The sequence below is a fragment of the Prinia subflava genome, chromosome 1 (assembly GCF_021018805.1).
Source record: "Prinia subflava isolate CZ2003 ecotype Zambia chromosome 1, Cam_Psub_1.2, whole genome shotgun sequence".
NCBI lineage: Eukaryota > Metazoa > Chordata > Aves > Passeriformes > Cisticolidae > Prinia > Prinia subflava.
In genome coordinates this window covers 20,306,886-20,331,834 of record NC_086247.1, presented here as the reverse complement: position 1 = coordinate 20,331,834, position 24,949 = coordinate 20,306,886, and the positions used below count along the sequence as shown (strand labels likewise).

General features: G+C 42.5%; 1 protein-coding gene across 3 annotated transcripts in view; it reads left to right on the top strand.

Annotated features, from left to right (window-relative positions):
• Positions 1–3,072: 3,072 nt before the first annotated feature.
• The window catches only part of BAALC (BAALC binder of MAP3K1 and KLF4), a 36,292-nt gene continuing 14,415 nt past the window's right edge, over positions 3,073–24,949 (top strand). For 2 of the 3 annotated variants that reach the window (XR_010079256.1, XM_063389850.1), the window contains exons 1-2: positions 3,075–3,401; positions 20,598–20,767. Coding sequence is in view for 2 of the 3 variants with exons in the window: in XM_063389850.1 (XP_063245920.1) it covers positions 3,239–3,401; positions 20,598–20,767 (333 nt within the window). In the remaining variant the exon portion in view is untranslated. Of the gene's footprint in view, positions 3,402–20,597; positions 20,768–24,949 lie in introns of all 3 variants that reach the window. The other variant, XM_063389838.1, reaches the window with a different exon arrangement.

The window sequence follows — 24,949 nt, the reverse complement described above, 5'->3', positions numbered from 1 at the left end:
ACTGTAGTGTGCACCAGGCAGCACAAAACCAGAGCAGCTAAAACACAGTCCAAGCTCCACTAATAGGATCTGTGGGAGACCACCCTTTTTTAGCAATTAATGAAGAGAGGTCAGGTTTTAATCATCTTAATCATCTCCTGGTGTCAGGGTAGCAGCATGACAAATTAAACTTGATCCAAAAAATTGCATTTTTAATCCTTCTCCTGCTTGGTTACAACACCTCAGGTGCTGAAGTAGAGGAAGAAAAATAAATTGTAAAGTTTTTCCCCTCAAGAGCTCTGCAGATTTTAATTCTTCGCTTGTACATTGCCATCAACCTCTTCCTGTCCTGCATCAATTGCTCTCCAGCCAGCTTCACAGGCTGAGTATCTCCCATCTGATTACACTCCTGGAAGAGGTGAAGTCAGGCCAAAGATTCATCTGATCATGGGTATTTTCTGTTTCTGGAGGCAGATTTCCTTTTCTGTCCATTTTCTTTCCCAATACAAGTCTCAGTGCAAAACCAATGGTATTGAATTCATCCCTTGTACTGTTACCTCGCTGTATTAAAGCTGTCATCATCTGTTTCATGCCAGCCAACATGCACTTCCCTGCCACAGGCTGTGGGATTCTGTAGCTACAGCACACGCCTCTACACAGTGGCTGCACACCTCTGTGCCTCAGTTTGCTCTTCAGCTCAGAGGGAACCAGAACGGTGCAGATCCACCAACATTGTGCCCTACACACTTGGCAGTGAGGAGTAATTTTCAATAATTCAGAATTAATTATGATAACAGGGTAACCCACAATTGCATTTGGCTCTTTTAACAAAACAGCACAAACCTCTTTTTTTTACTTCTAGTCACTTAAATTTATTTTAAACACACCAAAGAATAGAACTTCCTTTAGCTGTGGAAAAAAAAATTCAGTTTCAAGAAGTAGTTCTCAGTTCCACTAGGAGCTGACAAAAACAAATCATTTACTTGCTAGAGCTAACAAACATTTTATTTTAGTCATAGAAAAAAATCTTATTTGAAAGTGTTTTTAATTCAAAATCAAAATGACACCAGAAGCTTAAATATGAAATCTGTAATAGTTACATTATTATTTTTCTGCAGTAATTTTCTCAGTGTTCCACCAAAAGTGAAAATTTGAAAGGTGATGTGAAATACTAGTGCAAGCAAAATGAACATGGTTCAACATACTGCTTTAAAACCCCGCTTCACATTTATGGTCTGGTTCCTGTCTAGTGGTGGTAGTAATAACAGGAAAAAAAAAGAGAAGCCTTTTGTCACTCTCTTGCTGTTGGTTTTTCAAGTGTTTGAAAACTGTGCTAGCAAAAATAAGTGTCAGAAGGCAAAGTTCCTGCTAGTACAGCTAGAACTGAAATCAAAGTAATGTGAAAGCACACATGCCAGCAGGCAGGAGCCTGATAGAGCTCCTGAAACTTTTAAGTTAAAATGAAACAAAATACAAAGGCTCCCCCAAGGTTCTGCTCCAGTGTGTTCTTCATTTAGAGCTCTTGGTCTAGGAAGTTTTGCACAATTATGGTATGAGACACTGATGTGCTGTTCAAGTTTTCATCTGAAGACTCAGAGATGTCTGGCAGTGTTTCCTGGGCCATGCCCTATGCTCACCTAGGGCACACACAGCTCCTAGGAGGGGGGATGTGTGTTAGGCTTCTTTATTGGCTGCAGACGCCATTATATCCCATTGCCCTGGGGACTACCTGCTGGGGAGCAGTTTAATTGTAATATAATCCCTTTTGAAATTCTCTTCTTATAAAAGTAAAGTTATACTTTACCAAACATTACCACAGTGATGAAAAAGTAGCTCAGATCACTGCCCTTCTCCCCCTGGGACTTTGGTAGCACAAGTACAGGGACAAGAGCTGTCGGCAGCACCCACAGGGATAAGGGATCTCAGCAGACCTCAGCCAGAAATTAAGATTGCTGTGAGTCAGTATTTGGCTGGAAGCTGCTTAGAAACACCTCAGTGGTCATCTGTTTCAGGAAGCACAATGGGTGATTTGGGGGCTTGGACCTCAGTCTCTGGTCTGAATCCCTTCAGCACAAGAACCGGGACTTACCAATCTGGGATGCAAAGCTAAGGCCTGTGGGATCCTCATGAAGGTCTTAAGCCAGCTTAGGGACAAGAGCTTTTACTCCAGAGACCTTGTGCTCCTACTTGCAGCTCCCATAACACTGGACAGCTTGATTTTGGATTTTCGGTGGATGAATCCTTTTTAGCCGACGGCCGTACTGTGTAATGGCATGAAGTGTGGAACGTGACTTCTGTATTGCTCTGTAAGTTCTCAGAGGGGAAAGAGGCATTCTTGCTGCTCTACTGGAAAATTAGTACAGGAGGGAAACACTTACCTGGGATAAAGTGTTTCCCTCAGGATATGATCCCACAGTGCCTAGTGTTCACGGGGCTGGTTCCAGCCCTGCAGGGACCTTGTGAAGCAGCTCTTGCAATACAAGCTGCAACCACCATCGATACGACTCGATGCAGAATCTGTGTGCAGAATCAGTGCAGAATTTAGATTACCAAAGCATAAACTTAAATTATAGTCTGTTTTGCAGGATCTCATGGTCTTGGTTGTTTCCCAAATTCAAGAGAAAGAGTGGAAGTATCTCCAGAGTTGAGCACTCAGTGTTGCACCTTCAGTTCCCAGTTATACAGCAGCAAACTGCAACGCCAAAGTGGGAGCAAGGCTCTCCCGGCTAAAGCAGGGGAGGGACAGATGGCTCAGTGAAACTGAGCACAAGACCCAACCAGGGCACACGAGCTGGGTGCAAGACCAGGCGGGGGGCTGCCGTGCTAGCCGTGGCACGCCGGCATGTACGGGGAAATCCTGTCCGTCATCCTAAGCCGGGAGGAGAGAGCTGCTGCCCGCCGCGGAGTGTCCGCCCGGCCGCGGGCAGCCGCAGGGCTCGGCGGGGCAGCAGAGCCGCTTCGGGAGACACCCGCGGGTGGGGAAAGATCGGGGGGGCGGTGGGATGGGAGAGCGGAGAGAAGCGGGAGAGGAGGGAAGAGGGCTGTGGGAGAAGGGGAGGGGACAGCCAGGAGTCGGGGTGGGGGGCGGGGGGGGACAGCGAAGATAATAAAGCCGGGGAGAAGTAGAAGGCCGAGCGGAGCCGGGGAGAGCTGGACGAGCGGGTGCGCGGCTGAGGGCGTGAGCGGGCCCGGCAGGGCGGCCGTGCCCGGCGGGGCGATGCTACCCGGGCGGCAGCGGCGGCTCTGAGCGGGCGTCGCCATGGGCTGCGGGGGCAGCCGGGCCGACGCTATCGAGCCCCGCTACTACGAGAGCTGGACGCGGGAGACCGAGTCCACCTGGCTGACCAACACGGACTCCGAGAGCCCGCAGGAGGGCGGCAGCGCCGAGGGCCCCGGCCGGGAGCAGGGCGGGCCGCGCCCCGGTGAGTGCGGAGAAGCGAGCGGGCACAGCGGGGAGGGGAACGGCTGCGACACACACAGCGTGTGTGCACTTACACACTCTGTGTATGCACCTACACACGCTGTGTGTGCACCTACACGCGCTGTGTGTGCACCTACACACGCTGTGTGTGCACCTACACGCGCTGTGTGTGCACCTACACATACCGTGTGTGCACCTACACACACCGTGTGTGCACCTACACACTCTGTGTATGCACCTACACACGCTGTGTGTACACCTACACACGCTGTGTGTGCACCTACACACCCTGTGTGTGCACCTACACACGCTGTATATGCACGCACACACTGTATGTGCACCTACACACGCTGTATATACACGCACACACTCTGTGTGCACCTACACACGCTGTATATACACGCACACACACTGTATATACACGTACACACTCTGTGTGCACCTACACCCCCGCTATGTTTGCCCGGGGCTGCGCGCCCATCCACCCGTTTTCCTGCTGTGAGCGGAGCCGATCCCGTCTCCCCGGGAGGCGCAGGCGCCCCGGTGTGCGCCGAGGCCGCGGCGGCTCGGGGCGCTCGGAGCTCCTGCCCCGCCCGGCCGGGCCCGGGAGCGGCCCCGGGACCGCGCAGCGCCAGCAGCGGCCCCGCCGAGCTGGTTCGGGCTCTGAGGACCCGCTCACGGCGGTGCCCGCTGACGAGCGAGAGCGTATAGCCGCCGTCAGCTGTGGAACAATGTTATCAGAAGGGAAGAGATCTCGGTCCCTGAGGCTCTTGCTGTGAAGTACATGGCTTTTTCTTTTGCAGGACAAATAATTTAGGAAAGAAACTGAAATTAGGGAGGAGGCAGCTTTCTTCCACTCTACCTCTGATGCCTTCTGATATACAGAAAGCTAACCGGAGGGTGGGTGGCACAAGAGCAGACATGCAAGTTTGAATTTCCCAGTTGTTGTCAGTATGCTACATCCCTAGTTGTGCACCTGAAGTGAAGCTACAGAAACGACAGATATGGGAAAGGAATTGAGGAGCTCTGATCTGATGTGAAGTTTAAAATGATTTAAGAATCATTGTGTATTGCAGCAGTATCTAGAAATCTCTGCCTAGGTTGAGAAATTCATTATGCTAGATATTGTACAAATGACTGCTGCCCAGAATAGATTATAATTTCCATATAAAGCCGTAAATGCCTATAGATAGGTTCAGATGAAAAGAACTAGCTTTACAGACTTTTGTAGAAAGTAACAAAGCACAAGGAAGAAATTATGAAAGTGCAGGAGTGAAAATTCACACAGGTGGGACTCACAGGCCAGCTGGAATAGGGAGACCACAATTCTCTGCTGACCAAAGTATGATAGGGAGGGAGAAGTCACAAAGGGTCTATGTTGTACTCCTAGAGACTAAAGAAAGACTCTGTAGTAGTCACATGGGAAATTATGAGAATTTGAATGTGAATGGGTCTATGAAATATAATATTACAGAAGATTAGATAAGGAATTTAAAGACTTTCAAGGTGATGATGACCAGTAAGTTCAAATGACAGGTAACAGTGGTGTCTCCAGCAGCGAAAGCTAAACAGAGCATTACCTTTTAACCCACACTTAACATTATCTTAGCCATGTTTACCTTGAGTTGGTACCTAAACATCATAAACAGAAGCTAGACAGTCCAAGACTCTGAATAGGTGGTAATAAAGTGCTAGATCAGTAAGTATTCTTCCTAAAAACATGTGATAATTGACTTTGTGTTTAGAGATGAGAATACCACAGATAGGGAGAAAAGAACAACACTTGAGACCAATGGAGACTGATGAGGGCATGAAGAGTTTACAAGAAAACCTTGCAGAAGAAATTAGAAGGAAGGCAATGAGGAAATGAGAGAGTAGGAGCAAAAACAATGAGTGGGACTTCAGTCAGGGCAAGATTAACTCTTCAACAGAGCTGTGGTGGCAGCAGTTTAAGGAACCTGAGGAATGCACACTGCTCCCAGTTAGGGCCTCAAGTCATAAAGTACTTCATGGAGAGCTGTTGTCGAATAAGGTTTGAGGCAGGGAAGGAACAGGGATAAGGAGAGGTACTCCAGGGACTAGAAACAGCACTTCAAGTGAATTTACAGATGAAAGGGAGAGGAAGGAGCAATTGGAGGGGCAAATGAGGTCAAGTGTGGGTTTCAGACATGAAGGGGAAAACATGCCTTTATTGTGAGAACTGAAAACTACCTAAGAGCGAGACACAGAAAAGGAAGAGTAAAGGAGGGGACAAGAGCAGGCTGGGAGAGATGGGGAAATGGGAGATGACACTGGCACAAGTTAAGGTAGGAAGGTGCTGTAGCAGGGACACAGAAAGGGAGGAGGCAGCCAGGGAAGGGAACACCAGCCAAATGACGATGGGGAAAGAGGATGAAGTTCTTCTTTGTCATTTTTCATTTGGAATAATTTTATGAAATTCTGTGAAGAGAGAGGCGTAGAGATAGGATGAAAGAAATATTTTGGGAAAAGACAAAAGCAGTAACAAGTGGTTGTAACATGTCTCAGCTGTAGAAAAAACCAGAACTGGACATCAACATGTAAAGAGGAGTTAATCACTCAGGGATGAAAGAAAGTCATGTATACAAAATCAGAGAGTGTGTCAATGAGGAAGGGGTTATTATTATCAGTCTTAGTAATATCATACCCCCACAAAATTCATCATATGCTTCTCTTTTTCTCAGCCGGTACATTTAGTTTCCTGTGCTTGCTCTCATTGGAACTCTATGTATTTCTGTAGCCAAATGTTTGTACCTTTACCAAAGCATTTTGAAAGCTTAAATATTATTAAATTAAAAGGGAAGTATTGAGTTTTTTTAATTTTCTCATTTGCCTTTCTATTTTTCCAATTTCAATTGATCCCTTCTTAGACTATCTGTTAATTTTCCTACTTGATTTTTCACATCCAGTTTTATAAAGTGTATTGTAATCTCCCTATTTTTTACAGGAAGACATATAGGACAGTATTAGTTGCTATAACATACCTAAAATAAGAGAGATGATCTTAGGTTCACGAGAAGTGACTTAGGTCATAAGAAGTCACCAGCAGACACAAATATAGGTGGTTGCAACTTATACAGTAATGTATATTATGTAACTTAATGGTGTTGCAGTGTACTGCTGAGGCTTTGGCAATGAGGAACAGGGCAACCAGATATGGCTGAAGAGGGATAGAGAAGTAATAAATAACTTCATGAAGCACTGCAGGTGCTGGAATGGAAAGGCATTTTCTGGAAGATAAGCGTACGTACTGTTCGTTGGGTGAGTGGCTTCTGTGAGGGAGAAAAAAAGGAAAGAGTCACAGTGAGCCCTTACAATAAAGCAATTTCTTGGAAGAACATCCATTGCTATGTGAGCAAAGAACTTTTCACAGGACTGAGTTACTGCGTAGGCTATAGCTGGGGGAAATAATAGACCACATGTCTGCTTAGTAACTATTCCTTGACCCTTGCAATTCTTTGCACAAATTGCTTTCTCTTTAGAGGGTCTGATTCAGCTAAGTGGAAGTGTTAGCAAAGTAATGACTTTTGGAGGAAGTAATAATCTATGGGTACAGATGAGTCCCAAGGGCAGTCACCATGGGTTACATGTAAACCATGGGGGAGATGTTGAATTCACAAAAAAGAACACAAAACTTGACAAGTATTTTGGAACATGTCTGCACAACCTGTTATGTTATATTGGGATAACTTCTGAAATGTACATGTATATGTACATTTCAGAATACATATGTATATGTATATGTATATGTATATGTATATGTATATGTATATGTATATGTATATGTATATGTATATGTATATGTATATGTATATCCTAGAACTTTAAGATGTAAAATTTACTACTGGAAACCAGGACTGTAAAAGTACTCTATAAACACACTCAATGTCAGCTCTAACAAAAATTAATTTTGTTTGTTTTAAAGCAGGTTTAAAGCCATTTTATTTATATTTCTATTTTCACTGGCTAAGTTAGCTGCTGTATTCAATTATTCTTTTCTTTATTGTACCTGAAAATGCCTCAGAGTGGATATGGCTTGTTGTCTTGTGGTCAGAGAGACTACAGTCAATTTACCCTGTGGGCTGCAAGTGCCTTCGGACAGGATCTCTACTGTTTTCCCACAGCAACCAGCACAGTAAGACCCCAGTCTTTAATAGGGATTGTTACTGAAATAAAAGTAATTAATTTTAAAATGATGTAGCAGCCAAGTAAAAAATAACTCTCTGGTATCAGAATGGAAAAGTTGAATAGTGACTTGTTCATTGTGTTCAGGTCCTCAGCTAGTACAATATTTATTGATTTTTTTATCATTATGTGATCCACAATGTCAGCTAAAAAAAATTTGATTTTTATTCTTCAAACTTTACACTTTTTCCTTAGTGAAGTCATTTTTTCCCCTGAAGCATAAAGAAAACATTATCTGTGTTTCACACAGACTCACACGATGTGCTCAGAAGGAAAACCTGCTCATGGCATCAGCAAACATAACTGCAGTAAGTGGTCTGCCAGGAATGAAACCTGCAGTTTAGGATCAGTGAAGACATTTGCAAAATATCTATGAAATGGGAGGGCAATCGAATCCTTGTAAAATAAATAGAGAAAATCAGAGGAATACAGGAGAAATTTTGTCACTGTCTAGCAATCTGGCTGGCTAACAGTTTATCTTGCATAATTGCCCTGATATGCTTGTGTGTGTATGAATGATTCTTGCTCTGCTCTGGGGCTCAGTGCCTGGCTCACTGTTTTCTGGTCGCTGACAGCTCCGGGACGTTTCATGGACCGCGCTCATCACTTGTAGCTAGGTTTGGTCAAGACTCAGTGTGCAGAACGCGGCGTTCAGAGGTGACCTTCCCCAGGGAAGTTTTGGACAGCCAGCCCTGCACGGTTTGCGCACAGGGCCGGAGCTGGGCCGTGCCAGCAGCAGTGACAACACGATCCGCAGTGTTGCCGTGACAACAGCGGCTGCTGCCGGCTCGGACCGCGCTGCCGCAGCCGCTCCCCCCTTTACCAGGGGCGCGCAAAGTTGAGAGCTTAACGCAAATAAATAAGCAAGTGTCAGGTTGTAAGTTAAGAACCCGGTGCAGCAGAGTGTTTTCCGTGAATTGGACTGCAGAAAAAATATGTAATAAACCATCTGGTTTAGGTCAAGAGGTAAAGAGGCATTACATGGGTACATCAGGATCTCTTTGTGCTCTTATTCCCTTATGTTCTTTTATTAATGGGTTGTTTCAAAATCTGGTATGTTTAATAAATAAACAGCTGTAACAGTGATCCTGATGTGATATTTTCAGGAGATAGCCTTATTACAGTTCAGAGTTTCAGTAAAAGTGAATAAATGCAGCTCTTACGGACTGTAGATGTATTGCAGCAATTCCCTTTCCATCTTAGTCTGAACCTTGGGTATAACAGTGTGTTGTGTTTGCTTGGCAGTGTTTTGTAGCGGGCAGCAAGGTGCAGGGTTGGTTTCTGTGAGAAGCTGCTAGAAGCTTTCCCCACATCTCGTGGAGCCAGGCAGCTCCAAGGTGGACTCACCACTGGCCAAGGCTTAGCCCATCAGCAATAGTGGTGGCACCTTTGGGATAACATATTTAAGAAGTATGGGGGTGAAGAACGTGCAGAAGAGCAGCTGGAGAGACGAGTGAGAATATGTGACAGCAGTACCTTCACCATTTCCTGTTCAACACGTTGTGGGTTGACCTGGGCCAGATGTCAGGCACCTACCAAAGCACTCACTCCCCTCCACAGCTGGACAGAGGAGAGAAAAATTTAATGAAGGGTTCGTGGGTTGAGACAAGGGCGTGGAGAGAGATCACTCATTAAATACTGTCACTGGCAAAACAGGCTCAACTTACCAATACGAAGAGAATTTACTACACTAACAAAATCAGAGCAGGAGAATGAGAAGTAAAGTAAGCCTTTAAAAACACCTTCTCCCCACCCATCCCTCCCTCCCAGCTCTACCTCCTCCCCCAGGGGCTCAAGGAGGCAGGGAATGGGGGTTATGGTCAGTTCAACTCCCAAGGCTTCTCCTGCTGCTCAAAGAAGAGGAGTCCTTACCTTGCTGCACCATGAGGTCCCTCCCACAGGAGACAGTTCTCCATGAAACTCTCCAGTGTGAGAGCAACATATCTGTGTGAACTGCTGCAACACGAGTCCATCCCAAGGGCAACAGTCCTCCCAAAACTGCTGCAGTGTGGGTCACTCCTCCATGGGGTGCAGTCCTCCAAGGCAGGCTGCTCCAGCTGGGAGCAGGGGCATCCTCTCTCCACTGGCTCTTGCACAGGGCCACAGCCTCCTCCAGGCATCCACAGCTCCAGCGTGGGTCTCCTCCCCAGCTGCAGGGGGATCTCTGCATCCCTCTGGACCTCAATGGGCTGCAGGGGCACAGCTGCCTCACCATGGACTGCACCAAGGGCTGCAGGGGAATCCCAGCTCCAGTGCCTGGAGCACCTCCTGCCTATTGGGGTTCCCAACACCCCCGAGAGTCCAGTCCTTGCGGAGAAATGGCTTAATAATAGTGAGACAACTTCTCTGGACAGGCTTTGTAAATAAAAGATTTTAATAGTGACAAAAATAATAAACATTAATAGAACAAAAAAGTACAAGTTGAATACAGTGTAGAAAACACTCTTACACTGGCTAAGGTAGTCCAAAAAAGCCTTCAGCGCCTCTCTTCTGTCCCTTTGGTACTTGATTGTTTAGGTGGGCTATTTGGCACCTTGGTCAAAGAGATTGGCAACAGGCTTTGAGGTACATTTCCAAAGCTCAATCAGTGCCTCTGTGCTGGTACTGAGCCAGTTACAGTGAGAAGGCTATAGAAAATTCTAGTTTAACTTCCTTACATGTTCCAAGGCAAACTGAAACCCTTTCCCTTATATGGAAACACTTGCTCAGGTGTGGAAATGGATTGTTACACCTTCCCCTCCTTCTCTGCTGACCTTGATGTCTGCAGAGTTATTCCTCTCACATATTCTCACTCTGCTCTTCTCTAACAGGATAGTTACTACTACGCGACCTTTGTTTGGATTTTCTTCTTAAATCTGTTATCACAGAGGTGTTATCATCATTTCTATTTGGCCCAGCCTTGGCCAGCAGCATGTCCATCTTCAGAGACATCAGGGATTGGCTCTGCTGGACATGGAGGAAGCTTCCAGGAGCTTCTCACAGAAGCCATCCCTGTGGCCCCCCTGCTACCAAAAACAGGCCATGCAAACCCAGTACATCATAGACTTGGTGTTTGCTCAGCATAGAAGCCAATCAGAGATTACAGTATTGGCCTAAACCAGTATTTATTGCACCACAAGAGAGCATTGAAATTACTGGAAAAAATCAGACTCAGGTGATAAATACAACTTTTTGTAATGACCATATTTTTCAGCCCAACAGTAGCTGTTAATTCTTCCACTCCATACTTTTTCACCTTTGCTGTCATTTGATAGTGTAGTACCAGTTTAATTTCACATTAGTTAAAAAAATGGCACTGATACTTATTTGGCCCATCAGATCATGCTAAGCAATCTACTCTACCACCTCTGGAAGAATTTTTAAAATTAATTATTTTTTAATAAATAACCACTGCCATAAAAAAAGGATGTGTCCATAGATAGCAGAACTTAAGTAAAGGTGTCAAAGGTAATTGAGAGATGGGAATTTTTTTACTATTATGACCCTTCATCTTGCTATTCTGTGAGATGTATCAGACTCAATTGCTGGAAAAACTTCAGTCTTGTTTGAGAGTAGGTGGTTCAGATACTGCATGAACCCTCCTGACCGGTCATCGTGTCTCACGGGGGAGCAGCCGCCTCTCACCCCTGTGACTCCTGTCAGGGAGAGCAGGGGTTGGACAGGGTTCTCCAGATGCTTCCTCCTTCTCCAGCAACTTCTTTATCGTACTTCATTTGCCTCTGGGATTATCTCAAAACACTGCAAAAGTTGTAAGGCCAGGCAACCCAAAGTGTGATAATCTTTCCACAAAACCTCTCAGGCTTTGATTAGTATCCATTTAATTAGTGACCAACAGTCCTGACAAACCCTTCCTATGGTCTAAAGCAGACCTGCTAGAATTGATCACCCACAGTTTACCTCAGTATAATAATTTACCATCTGATAAAGTAAATTTACTACAAATGTCACATACTTGAATTACATGAAAGGCTTTCCCAGCTGTCACAGTATCAGAAAGCAGAAAGGCTGTTGAGCATCAATAGAGATGATTTGCAGGAGAGATGAATTGGAACGATCTCTCCAAATGATTTCCCTGTGGAAAAAAACCCTCTCTTTTGCAGCACTGAAATCTTTAAAGGCAAAAGTATTCTAAGTTAATGAGGGCCAAAGGTCTGTCATTAACTAAAGGAAGAGGTTTTACACTGTCTCTGCAGCATGTGGTGGGGAGGGGGGATGGTGAGAGAGGGAGAGTGTCTGAAAGAGTTTGAGCAGGAAACCTGAGTTGAGTTTTTGTCAATGGCAGATCCTGCCAGTAAGATGTTGAGAAAGAAATTGCTCGGCAAAATTATTCTTCTTGTGGAAATAGCACTCTTTCTCCCGTTCCAGGTTTATATCCTGATTCAGGACATTTGAATTTTTTTTTCCCCTTGGGAATGTATTTACACTTTCCAGAGAGTTCTAATTCTGTATTTTCCGGTTTAGGAATGTAGAATTCACAGCAAACAGTTAAACACTGAATTATCTTTAAGTGAAGATTCCTGCCAATCTCAAAGCAGAAGTGCAATGTATTGCATACAGGAAACAGTTCAGAGTGCAGTTTACCTCATTGTTCATCGACTAAAATTTCCAAAATTTCCACATTAAGCACATATTTCAGTAGTTTCAGCACTGAAGTGACCAAAATCTCTCTTTTCTTTAACTGTAATCAGTTCTACAAATATATCTCTTCATAGAAACAGAAATGATATTGCAAGTTACAGCTTTTTTTTTCCCTCAAATGTTCCTGCAGTTTAAAACAGATTTCAGTTAAAAGAAATCTAGGATTGAAACCTGGGTTTTATCTTAAAACGAATCTGTAATATTTAGGACTCAGAAACAGAATGATCAGAGCCAGCAGTTTATTGTAAGGCTTTCTCTTTGTCCTGCACCAAGCAGCCCTCTTTTCTGGAGGATAGGACCAGATCCCTCTGGCTGTGTGGTGAGTGCGTACATTCTTCAGCAGTTGTCTCACATGAAACAAATGGCTTGGTCCTTTGCTGTATTCAAAGAAATAATGCAATAAGGCAATTTTATTTTCTAATGAACACATCAGAAAATAAAATACCAGTCTGCTTCCCTAGACTGCCACAATTCCTGTTCTGTTTAGGAAAAATACAGGTTAAAAGATAGTCAAAGAGGTAGATGAAGGAGTGGTTTTATCAATTAGCATAGGCAACAGGACACTGTGAGGCAGGACTTTACATTTTAAGCTTTTCCTGAGTCCACTGAGCCCCTCTGCATTGCTGTTTGCTTAACTGAGCCTAACATTTTAAGCAGCTGATTGAAATGAAGCAATGTTGAGTCTCCTTTCTCCTGGGAGATGAGAGATTTAGGCTAGCTGGTTCAGATGCATGCTAGCTACTGAATAGAAAAATAACCAGCCCATTCTTTATTGACTGACTGAAATATTTTGATTGAGAGTTTTTTTACCAATTCCCTAACAGTGCGTATAGTTGTGTTTCTGTCTCTGTACATTTTGTCTGTGTATTGTCCTCATGTTGCAATTTTCATTTTTGTGAACTGCTAGCATTTCCCAAGAAATGCTGGCATTTTTGGGCTGTCAGAATTGTTTCAAGCACTTGCAATACTAAAGTATGAATACCTGACATTTGCACAATGCTGATGCCTGAATGCTTTCTGAGTGTTTACACTGTGTGTGAAAAAGATGGAAAAAATGCAATGGATTTATCTAGAAGATAGTTGATGGCTGATGGCATTAAGTTTTAATGTAGTTACTGCCTTCATTTTAGGGTGAACACTAAATGTGAGTGATGACTTTTTCACATGCACATAGATATCTTAAAGCCAAAGAACTAAATGATCATAGTCACACTGCGAACCAGTTAAGTCAGCAGTAGCTTTCTGCATGTTCAAGGCTGGGAATGCCACCTGGCCACACAGCCCACTGGACCTTCCTCAGTTAATTCCCACATGGAGAATACCTTTGGGACATTGAGGCTGAATCTACAGCTTTCCAATGGCTCACATTTTGCCCAAGCCTTTGTAAATTATCTCAATAGTCAATCACTTTATTTTTATTTTTTAAAAATAAATGTGCTAAGTACTACTTGAAACATTCAACTTCAATTCCAGCTGTTGAAGCTTGGTAAGCAAAGCTGAAGAGTCATTTTAGCTCATGTTTCGTACACCTTTAAATGCTTTTCATGAGGATTTATATTTAGTCTGCCTAAATATTTTTGCTGCTCCTCAGTGTGATTAATTGAAATGATGTATTTTACTCATCTTAAAATTCCGTGTGTGATTAGCTAGCTAATAAGAATGACAGTAACGCTTTCCATGTCTATGTTGGAAATTAGTCTAATCCTAATGAGAGGTGTTTTGTTACCACATCCCAAAGGAGAAGGAAAGCCAAGGTAAAGGAGAGGGAAAGAGCATGTGAACATCTGCAGCTCTAAGCACTGGTCAGAACAGGGTGGATACTGATGTTGAGAGGGCCAGCAGCCTGCTGCCTGTTCTCCATCTCACACAGGAGTGCTCTCCTGCAAGGAGGACTTCTTTCTTGGCATTTTCAGGATGGGTTTAGACAGGAACTGAGACAAAAGACAGCACTTTTGGAAAACAGGCTGATTTGCAGTAATTTAGATGCATGATATAGGGTATTGTGCACAGAGTGTGTAATTTTTAATGTGTATTTTTCATGGGCTTTACTGAAACACAACCACTATATTTGCGTGTGGAAAAGCAAATAACCTCTTCTAAAATCCAGCACTATGAATAGCACTTCAGAGCTTTGCTATTTATGTGTTAGTTTTTCAGTTTGGAGGAAGGAGTGATCTGTTTCTGGCACATCATGTGGCACTGCTTAGTTGCTTAATCCATCATGTGTCATTAGTTTCCCAGGCAAAAGATCTACTCAGCTGTCAAGGTCTTCCAAAATTTTGATGACGCTTATTCCAAAATACAGTGAAAATTTGGTTCTTCTCTCTTGTTTCAGTTATCAAAATTTGTACTTTCACGCATTAAAATCTGTTGTCCTTCTGACATTAGGTCCTTGCCTAACACCATGATTACAATTCTCCCAAGTTTACCTTTTGCATCTTCCCTTGATGGTCAGGCCAATTCCCTTTAATTCATCATCTGGAGTCTCTTTGCCATATAGAGCCCTTTGTCTAGAACTTTGAAATGATCACACATTCATTAAAGAGTGTTGCAGCATGCATTTCCCATTCGGAATAAAAATAAATTTTATACTCACCTTTATTTTGCAAACATAGCTACAACACTGTTAAATTTGTTTAAAAGAATGGTTATAATGTGATTCTGTATCACAATTTGAAATTGAAATATACCAATATGCAAAGATTTAGCATCTTCATGTACTTGGAAAGTTACGCCATGCAAGTGATATGAAGGTTTCCAGCTTGAGAGTTTGTTTGTGCTTTAGGATGAGCTCACTTCAAGTAAGTAATTCTGTTCCTCCTGTAAGTCTGGAGGAAGGCACAGAGCCCCTGGCTGCCTCCTCACACCAGTAGTGTGCCTGGGCATGGCTCAGCCCTGCCTGCCTGAAGACAGCTTTGGAGAGAGCTCCAAAACATGTGTAAAGTGCAAATGTGTTTGTTGTGTCTTGCTTTGCAGTCTAAAATTCATATCACATTAGAGTTCAGAGAAATCATTCTGGATTCTCTGAATGTCTGGGTAGCAAATTTAGTGCATTATTGTGTTTACTGACACAAAACATTGTTTCTGACAATATTTTCCTGCTGCAGCAGGTTATCTCTCTGTAAATCTGGATCCTTCATCCTAGCTCACAAACCCACTCTCTGCTATGCCTGTAAGTTTCTAAATTGATTCTTTTTAGGTAAAAAAGAGCTATTGCATATTTCCTGAGCATCTGGCCTTATCCCTGTGGCTGCTGTTTTGGAGGAAATGACTTAAACCTGACTTTTGTCACAGCCTCCGCTCCATTCATTTTTATTGGATCCTTGCTATGTCTTGTTTTTGCAGCAGAAGTGCACACCAGCCCTCAGGCCTGCAGATGTGTGGCTTTCCCAAAAATAGTTTCAAATCAGGAAAACAGGTAGAGAAGACAGATGTTTCAGTGTTTTCTGTACTTATTATCACTCTGTAGCATTAAATGCAAGAAACTTGGTGATGATTGCAAAGACATTTCCTCTGGAAGCATCTGTATGTGGTGATAACACTTTTCATTTGTCTTCACTGGGAGCTTTCTCAGAGTCCATCTTTACAGTGCAGTATCTTTTTAGGCAAGCATTTTCTAAACCTTCTGCATTATGTGTGAGGATAACAGTCATGAAAAAGGACATTGCTGAACTAGAAAATTAAACCCTGTTGGTTTGCTTGTAGTCAGTTTCAAAGGTATAAATTTAGCACAGTAAACAACAGGTACCTGCTTTAAACAAATACATGTTTTTTATTCCTTAACCGAACTTGTGACAGCACAGGGTCTCATGGTACTGGGTCAGATCTAGAGTGTATTTGGGTCCAAATTCATGTCCTGTTTGGTCACTACCTGTTGCTTTAAAATGAAGTGGGAGAATACTGTGGCGAACACACACAGAATAAAAAGTTGATTATTTTGGCAAAGATTAGCTTTGTCTCCCTACTACAAGGCTTCATACCCTGCCTGAACCACTTGACAGCATTAGCTACTGCAGCATTGCTGATTTTTTCAGTCACAGAAATTTTCAGGTCATCTTGAAGCTTATTAAAATTTACTCTTTTGATGAAGTCTGTGCAGGAGATCCAGGCAGACCTACCTATGTGTCATTTGTGGTTTGAGAAATTCCCTGTGGTCCTGATATTTAAGGGCTATAAAATTGTACCCCCTAGATCTCTTTTCTGTCTCTCTGTGCCAGCTGTCAATCCATGACACTACTTTGCTTTTCAGACCAGTTTTACATTCACAATCTGAATAAATTAGGTGGTTTTCCTTGTTTTCACATCATCTTTATACAAAGGTGATACAAAACTCTTCATACAAAACTCTGGTTAGAAAGAGTAGAGTAAAAAATTCCTCTCCTCTTTATGAAATACTGTCATTAAGAATAATTTGAATCCTTCGGTGTAACCAGGCTGTATGAAGACCTAGAGCAGCATGTATGCAATGTTTATCCTTGATTTTGTTATCATTAGTGTTGTCATTATAATAAAAGAAACCAGAAAAATTAAGAAATGCAGGTCTAATGTCTTACATTTTCTTTCTGTATTTTACATTTTCACAGACTTCTCTGTGATGAACACCCTATTTACTAAAATAATTATTTTCAAAGCTTTCTTCGACAGCTCTCTCCCCATGTAAATAATAGGGAGGAGATTTAGAGCTACCTGATTTAAGTATTTTGAATGGACATAAGCATGCAAATCTCTGAACAATTTTTCAGACTGCAATTTTAAACATCTCTCCTAAACTAAAAAATTGAGATGATGCTGTCTGACACTTTATGAAAACTAATTCAAAATTTTTAAATTATGGTGTTTGTTTTGTTTTATTGGAGAACACACCAACTTAAGCTGCTTTCAGCTGCTTTTTCTGATTCCCGTGCTACCTCCCAAGTCATGCCAGCCTGACTGCTTGCGTCATTGGTGGAAGAATAAAGTCTAGGACCGATTTCAGTTTAAAATAACCCTTTTTGCCCTTGATGCTGCTGAAAAAAAGCATTTGTCAAGCTCCAGCCTAAAGCATTTCTATTGTCCTGGTAAGAAAGGCAAGACTTATTGTGCCTGTGCAGTCCAGCAAGCAAAGAGGAAGGTGGTGGTAAATATTGCCGTGAGAGGACAAATCCTTTCAGGCACACTTTGTGCTGGAAAGATGTGGATTTGTGAGCAGTGGGGCTGCTGCAGGGGTGTTCTCCCTGTGGTCATTGAGAGAGAGCTCATGCATGTTCCTTACAAACGAGCCCGCTTGCCTGCAATGGAATTCCTGCCCTTGTCCCTTCCTCCCCACAGCGGGAGCGACCCGGCGGGCCCCGGCCGGCCCCTCCTGAGGGAGCGTTCACCACACATCCATGGCGTTTAATAATCACCCAGAAACCCAGGGAACGGAGCCTTGGGAATACTGGAGCCTTGCCAGGTCATCTGAAAGTAAAATCTGTGTCTTTGACAGAGCATTGAGATGGGATCTGCTGTTTCCCCGGGCCTAAAAAGGCCCACAGACTTTTGGCAGAGGTGCCATGAAAGAGAAGGTGAGAATGAAAACAACATTACTGAACCCCTTCATTTAAATGTCTACAGTGATTTAACAGCGCTGATGTAAACTGAAGCCCTACCATAAAAGACCAAGGAGATTATTTACCAAACCCAGCTGGGAGGATGGCATAAATATCTCAACAGTTTGCATTTAAACCACAATGAGGCAAGACCCTTAGTATTGCCACCCTGCTGGCCTGTAAATTCCAAATAGTGCATTAGAGAGCTAACTCTTCGTTTTTGTGTACTGTGGCAAATCCTAAATAGCAGTGCAAAAATATTTGCTATTTTAAAAGCAACCATGTGTTCCTAATCCTTTTTTAACATCGTCTCTGTTTTGCAATTATAATTTTGTGTTATGTATCTAGTCTATAAAATAGGTGTTGCTCTATGGATTGCCAATAAATCTTGTGCTCTTAACACCACTGCTTATATATTCTCACTGTTATTTCTTCTTGATGGTCATACATAAAGGACAAGTCATTGAAGCCATTAAACTGCTGCCCACTGTCTAAATCATCTATTTGCTAATGAAAACAAATTCTAAAATAGTTTCTTCACTTCAGAATAGCAAACATATCACAAGATAAAATAAAAAAAATCTTTTTGCCTAGTATTGTGACCACTGGATCATCCATATAAAAATATGGTAGTGGTAGTGGAAAGCTCAAATACTGATACCTGGTTTATATTTGACAAGTATTGCAAAAAAAGGTCACACCCCTGCAATGCAGGATGCATCAATTATGCTCAGGGTGCAAACTAACAGAGACAAAATATAAACTAGATATGCTATTTTCAAGATTGAGATTTTTCATCAGCCTCTGGAAACGGATTCATGTAAGAAAAATTTTTCTATGCAGGATCAAAAGATGCAACACAGTCTGATAAATGAACAATTTTACTTAATAACAAAATGGCTTTTTAGCTGACAGCTGTTTCACCAGATAATTTAGTCTTAGGCCAGATGGCCAAAGAGACACATGGTGGAAAGTAATTTCATAGGATGACTCCACAGAAGGAAAAACTCATAATTTGAATGTCTGAAATGTCAAAGACTCAATTAATGGGATTAGAACACAATTCCTAGTGCAGTTTGCCTGTTGAAAGCTGTGCTCAAGCTTGTTCTTGGAGCTCCACTGCAAGGTGGAGCAGTGGATTCCTGGCTGAGAGCTCTGACTCACACGTGGCTCGTTGCCTCTCCATTTCCCTTCCTGACAACTGCTTTTGTCTACGATGCCAGTCTGTGCCACCAACTGCTCTGCACAAAGTCAGTTTTTACCTCTCCTCTGGCCCTGTGGAGTGATAGGAAGAGGTAAGACCTAAAACAAAAATAGGTGGGGAATTTTGGGAGATGCAGGAGAGGTGAGGTTTACTATTGCCTTACTGAAGTTGCATCTAAACTTACACACTAGAACAACATCAGTTTTTATATCTAGTAGAAAAGGCAGTTTCCAAAGACAGAACTATTTTTTAAAAAATAAATTACAATATAATATTTTCAAGTCTCAGTTCAATTCTTTTTCTATCAAAAACTAGATGGCAGTATTATTAGTTACCACCACTACAGTTAAAGCCTTTGGAATACTCTGCCTCCATCTTCTGACTGCTCAGGGAAGTGCAGTGACTAGTTTGTACTCAGACGAGAGCCTAAAGACCTTTTAATTTCACAAAATTGTATATATTTTCAAGACCAAGGCTTTGAATATTTGGGTGAAACTTTATTGAATTCAGACATTTCCCTTTGCTAGCTAATACTGACAAATGTTGCTTTCTACTGATAAATCATCTTTTCGTACAGATTTCTGAAAAATAATTCAGGATTTTGCTTCCTTTTTAATGTCTTTAACACAGCACTTGAATTCCTACCTGATTAATGCAGAAGGTTTTGACGACACCATGTCACTTCATGTAGCAATGGTTTGTCATTGGTTCTCCACATACTTTTTTCTCACTTAGTGTCTGTGACTCCTTAATTTTTCTAGGTTTGATACCTGCATTGCCAGTTAGTAAATTTGCCTTCTTTGTTTGTCTTTTAACATAAAGCTCTTCACAAATAAGCTTTGACAAAAACTAAATTGAGAGAAAGTCATGCATCCCACTTACTCCTTGTATTTGGATTTCAGATCCAGTGTTGCAACCAGATGTTGAGTGCTCTGCACTCACCATAAATGACAACTGATTGTTGTTAATGCAGTAAGATGGGAAAATTCATTTATGCTGTCCAATATCATATTGTACGATGCATGTGTATCCACAGAGCGAGCAGAAAGCAAATTACTCATTTATTTGATTGCTGATAGACAAAACAACATGAAACAAATCCTTTCTAAATTTCTTAACTTCAAATGAAAAAATATCCAAGGCAAGGCCATGCACAGAGCAACCTTTCCCTCCATATTTGTCTCATCTGTCATGCTCACATCTAACCCCTTCATTTCCCGGAACTGGAAGAGATTTAATGGAGTCTTCTCTGGGTCTTAGTTCAACTCTCAATCAGGCAAGGAAGGTGTGTGTGTGTAGAGAAGTCCATGGAGACCTGCAGGTGACAAAAATCTACTGATATACTGCACTCATTGACTGGTTTTCCAAGTTTTCTGAGCCAATGTTTCACAGAGCAGTGGACCATAGGAAAAAGGCCAAATCATGTCACATGTGAGGATGAAGAAGCCACAGGGACTGCTCTCACTGTGGTACCACACCTTGCATCACTGACAAGATCACAAATTGTGGCAAAATAGAGGAACGCTGGAGCCAGCTGCAAATTGCTCCTCAGTGTTAATTGCCCAATTCCATGTGTCCCTACTAGGTCTTCTGGAGGATGGGAAGTTGGCTCACCCAGGTGTATCTACAGCATCAGCCACAGCTGGAATGCTGAACGCTGAGAAGAGGAACAACTGTGGCTCTCAGTGTGCAAACCCCGTAGCCCACAGCATGGGAACTACAACACAGAGACAGAATGGCTTCAGGACCACAGAGGTATGAGTATAACTATGTTCCCTAATGCCCAGCACTAGCTTCAACCACGTCTAAGCTACTTTTGTGACAGCTTTCTCTTTGCAGTAAAACTGTATTTAATGTCTTGAGATAGGAGAAAATGGTGCCAGGCTGCACTACAGCCATGGCATGATTGAGCTGAGCACCTCTGGCAATGCTTCATGCCTGAACAGCCAATAGCACTGATGTTTTCTTTGTCAACCAGAGTGGCACACACACTTGCTACAGTAAAAAAAGCTCCCATGCTAATTTCTTTCCAACTCAGTCCACATGTGGCATGCATTGTGCAAACAATTTAGTTTAATTATCTGAAAAAGGAACATGCCCTCCCTTAATTGCTGTTCTGCTTAAAATATGTGCACTGCATGAACCCTGGTTCATTCAAAGCTGGACATGAAGCTTGAAAAAGTCAATGGGTGTCTTTTCAATAACTTCAGTAGGCTTTGGGTCAGATCCTCTCCCCTTTTCCCCCTCACTTACGTGTGGTGTACCTTGTATATATTGTAAGAACAAGGCTTTGGGGCTGTACCAAAGACCAGCCTTCTCCTGTCACAGCTGCCTATCCACCTACCTGCCACCTACAGATTTCCCCTTGCTGCCCTGTTTGCATAGCAGATGCTGAGCTGCTGCAGATTAAAGAAAGCCACAACCTATGGCTGGGTTATTGCTTCCTTGGTTTCTCATATGATAAGGTGTTAGGTAAAAATTTTGGGAAGGGAGACTTCCTTGTTTTCTGGGTTATCTGCAGATGTAGCAGATAAAGTGCTTTACATGGTCCTTGGCATTCTGGGGGAATCTCAATTTCTACTTGAAGAAGTGCTTGCCATGCTGTTGTTGCTGCTTCCCCTACTTTTTCAGGAGAGTCTCCTCTTACTATGATATAATCTGATTTCACATCTGGGGAGAGTGAGACTGTAGAAGTTTGGCAATGACAGAATATGCAGTCATGGGTGAATGTTTGTATCCCTGTGGAATTTGTCAAAGGTACACTGCACTCCCTTCTGGGTGAGCATGAGTTAAGCCTTGAGGTGTTCCCAGAGTGGAATCATAAATAACATCTTTTACATCTAGCTTTGCCCTCCGTGAATAGGATGCTCCCTGAATTTGCATTGCTAGTTCCACAAAATTTGGCACAGCAGTAGTTAAAGGTGTGTAATATTGGCATTCAGTCTCCTGAAGACAATGGTGAGTGGCCACTGTCCCCTTGGCTTTTTCACCATTCTCCAGAGGATACAATTGCTTTTCTTACCTGTACAATGCTGGCTAGATTGGCAGCCCTCTTAAGCATCATTTTTACCTTTTCTTCCAGTTTCTGCTTTATCTCATTTTCTTTCTGTAACTGTTTGTGCAGCTGCTCATCTTCCAAAGATAGTAACAATTCAGCTGTTTTTCTGCCCTCTATTTCCTCTCTCAGATTTTGTTTCACTCTGCTGTGTTTTTTTCCTACCTAATTTCTCCAATAATTGTCTTTCCCTATGCTCTGCTGAAGCAAGTAGAATCTTAAAATTCTCTTTCTCAGTGATACGCTCGTTTTTGGGTTTCCAATCTTCCTTTTATGTCCCTCTCAAAAGTCAGTGATGACTTTAATACTCCATTTTCTGATTGCAAAGCAGCATGTTCTGTATATGATATATTTGAGGGAAGAAGGACTCTTTGATTCCCTTTTGCATGTAAGATAAGTGAGCCTCCAATACTGTACAAATAATTGCTTTGTCTTTCCAGAATTTTTGGGCCCATTCCTTGCCTGCTTGGGAAGGGGCACATTCATACTTCTGTAACTTTTTATCCATGGCAATCCTGCTGACTACAGCAATTCTTCTGTCAGATAAAAAATTAGGGAAGGGAGACCCCTCCACCCTTGCTTTTGGTGCTGTCTGCAGATGTAGCAGGTCTGGGGGCCTTCCCTTCCTTCCTCAGTATTATGTGCCTGTCTGAGGTCCTGGGACACCTTCACAGACAATATTTCAGAGTAACCAATCTGGCACTCAGGTCTGGTGAGGGGCACAGCAAATCTGGTCACGACTGCAATCCCTGATGCCAAACTGGCATCCATTGCACTGTAAGTCTGGGCAAATTCAGTAAGATCCACATCCACAAATGGTGTAATTTCTTCCCTGTTGGACAGAGTAAGGTCCAAAAATGGCTGTTGATAAAGGCACTGATAGCAGAATGCATAAGCAATAGTGTTACTGTGAATAAAACTTATCTGACAGGTGTCCCCATGGGGGAAGAGAGAGTATAGCCTGCTGACCATCCCAGGACACAAAGGTAGAGTCTCCTCTGCCTTCCTCCCCTTTTAAGTCATATTTATACTGTTTTCTTTGAGGGTGGGGAACAAAGGTTTCAGCTGACATAATTTCACATTTAAATGGAGTTTGGGTGACTTTATATACATGTAAAGATGGTACAAGTTTTACTTTGTTAGCGTATGTGGGGAATGAAATGGAGTATGTATTTTCAAGCTCAAGCAAATTTCAGCTTTTAGTCACCATTTGGGTCATTCCTTTGGCTTAATTCCTGTTAGCTTCATTGTTTTAAACAGAGAATGACTGCAACACCTCTGTGCAATTCCATCCTTTGTTTCTTGCCTCTCAGACATGAAACAAGCTCCCCTGGTGTTCCTGCTCCCCAGGCACACACAGTTTGTTTCTGCTGAATTACTGCTCATGTTGGCACTCCTCCTCACTGAGCTTTGTCTTTTGACATTTTTCCACAGAAAATGCCTCAGCACAGCATGTGGCAGAACTGCTACACCCTAACACTGCTAACATAAGATGTTATCCCATCTTGGGAGTCACATCCTTAAACCAAGGGGTCTGAGCAAATGAAAAAGAGAATTTGGATTGAATTTGCCATTGCATTTGCTAACACACAACACATCAGTACATGTCTATTTATTTTATACCTCCATTGTATTGTTATCTTTTGTATTGCTATAGTACAAAGATATTCCCAGGTGACATAAAAGACACTGCTGTATCTTTTCACGAGATACTGCACCTCCAGGTGGACAGGGACACAGTCCACAGCAGCATGACATCTAGAGCCATGGGATTTCTGTAAATGAAAAGCACAAATGCTTGTCATAGCCACTAGCCCAGAGAGAAATTTTAATTGGTGAGGTTGGATATAGTCAAAGAGAACTAGATAATGATTAATCCAATTTGAAAATCACTTGGTCACAATTGGGAATTACATTGTGTACCTGTCCTACTGTTCGAGAAAATTGTCTAATTTTGTAATTGAATGGAAAATTACTTCTGTACTGCACTTAGTAGGATGTATGAGCAAATTCCCACAACATATTAATAATGTGAGTGTTGACTCTAATGGTACTACTCAGTGAAGTGTGGGTTCCTGCCCTGAGGTCCCATGACTTTGAAGATATTCTCCTGCATTTTCTAGCTGAGATACATTCAGTAACATCTATCTGTGTTGTTGCAGCTCAGTGCAAAGAAAATTTCTCATGATAACTAAAGCATTTACATTATTCTCTACATCTAATGCAGGTGCATAAAAAAGGAAGTTGTCTAAACTTCTTGTCATCAAAAAAGAAATATATATATATAGAGAGAGAGAGAGCGTGGTATCTAATTTAGGCTCCAGCTCTGATCTGCCACTCTTATCTCTGTTTTTCCACTGTTTAGGGACCCATAAGATGAGCATAACATGTGAACACCTTAAGTTTTATTTACCCAAACGTTCACATTGACCACAGTTTTTCTTTTATCTCAACATGCCATTGAAAACAGTGCAATGCAGCACATGGTGCTCTCCTGAGACTTGGGTTGTGCCATTGGCCTGTGGGCTAGCAGGGGATAAATCCTGTCACTTCTCTGTTTCCCACTTTCCCCTGCATCCAGCTGTGAAGCAGCCATCTGCCTTATCCCTTCAGACTTGCTTATAATAGGGTACAACTTGTGCTATTGAAAAGCACTGTACTGTATCTGGGAAACTTTATTATCCTCTCTTGATGGTAATGTCAAAACAATTTAGAAGTAAAAGATGATGATGATGAAGACAGTAATAAAGAAAGGAGTGCTAATACCAGTGAAGGTAACAGGTTGGTCAGGCACCTCTTTCCAAAAAAGGTGGTATCCAGATTATGTCCCTGACTGACAATAATCTGGTTTAATTCTCATTATAGTCTGTGGCAAATACTTG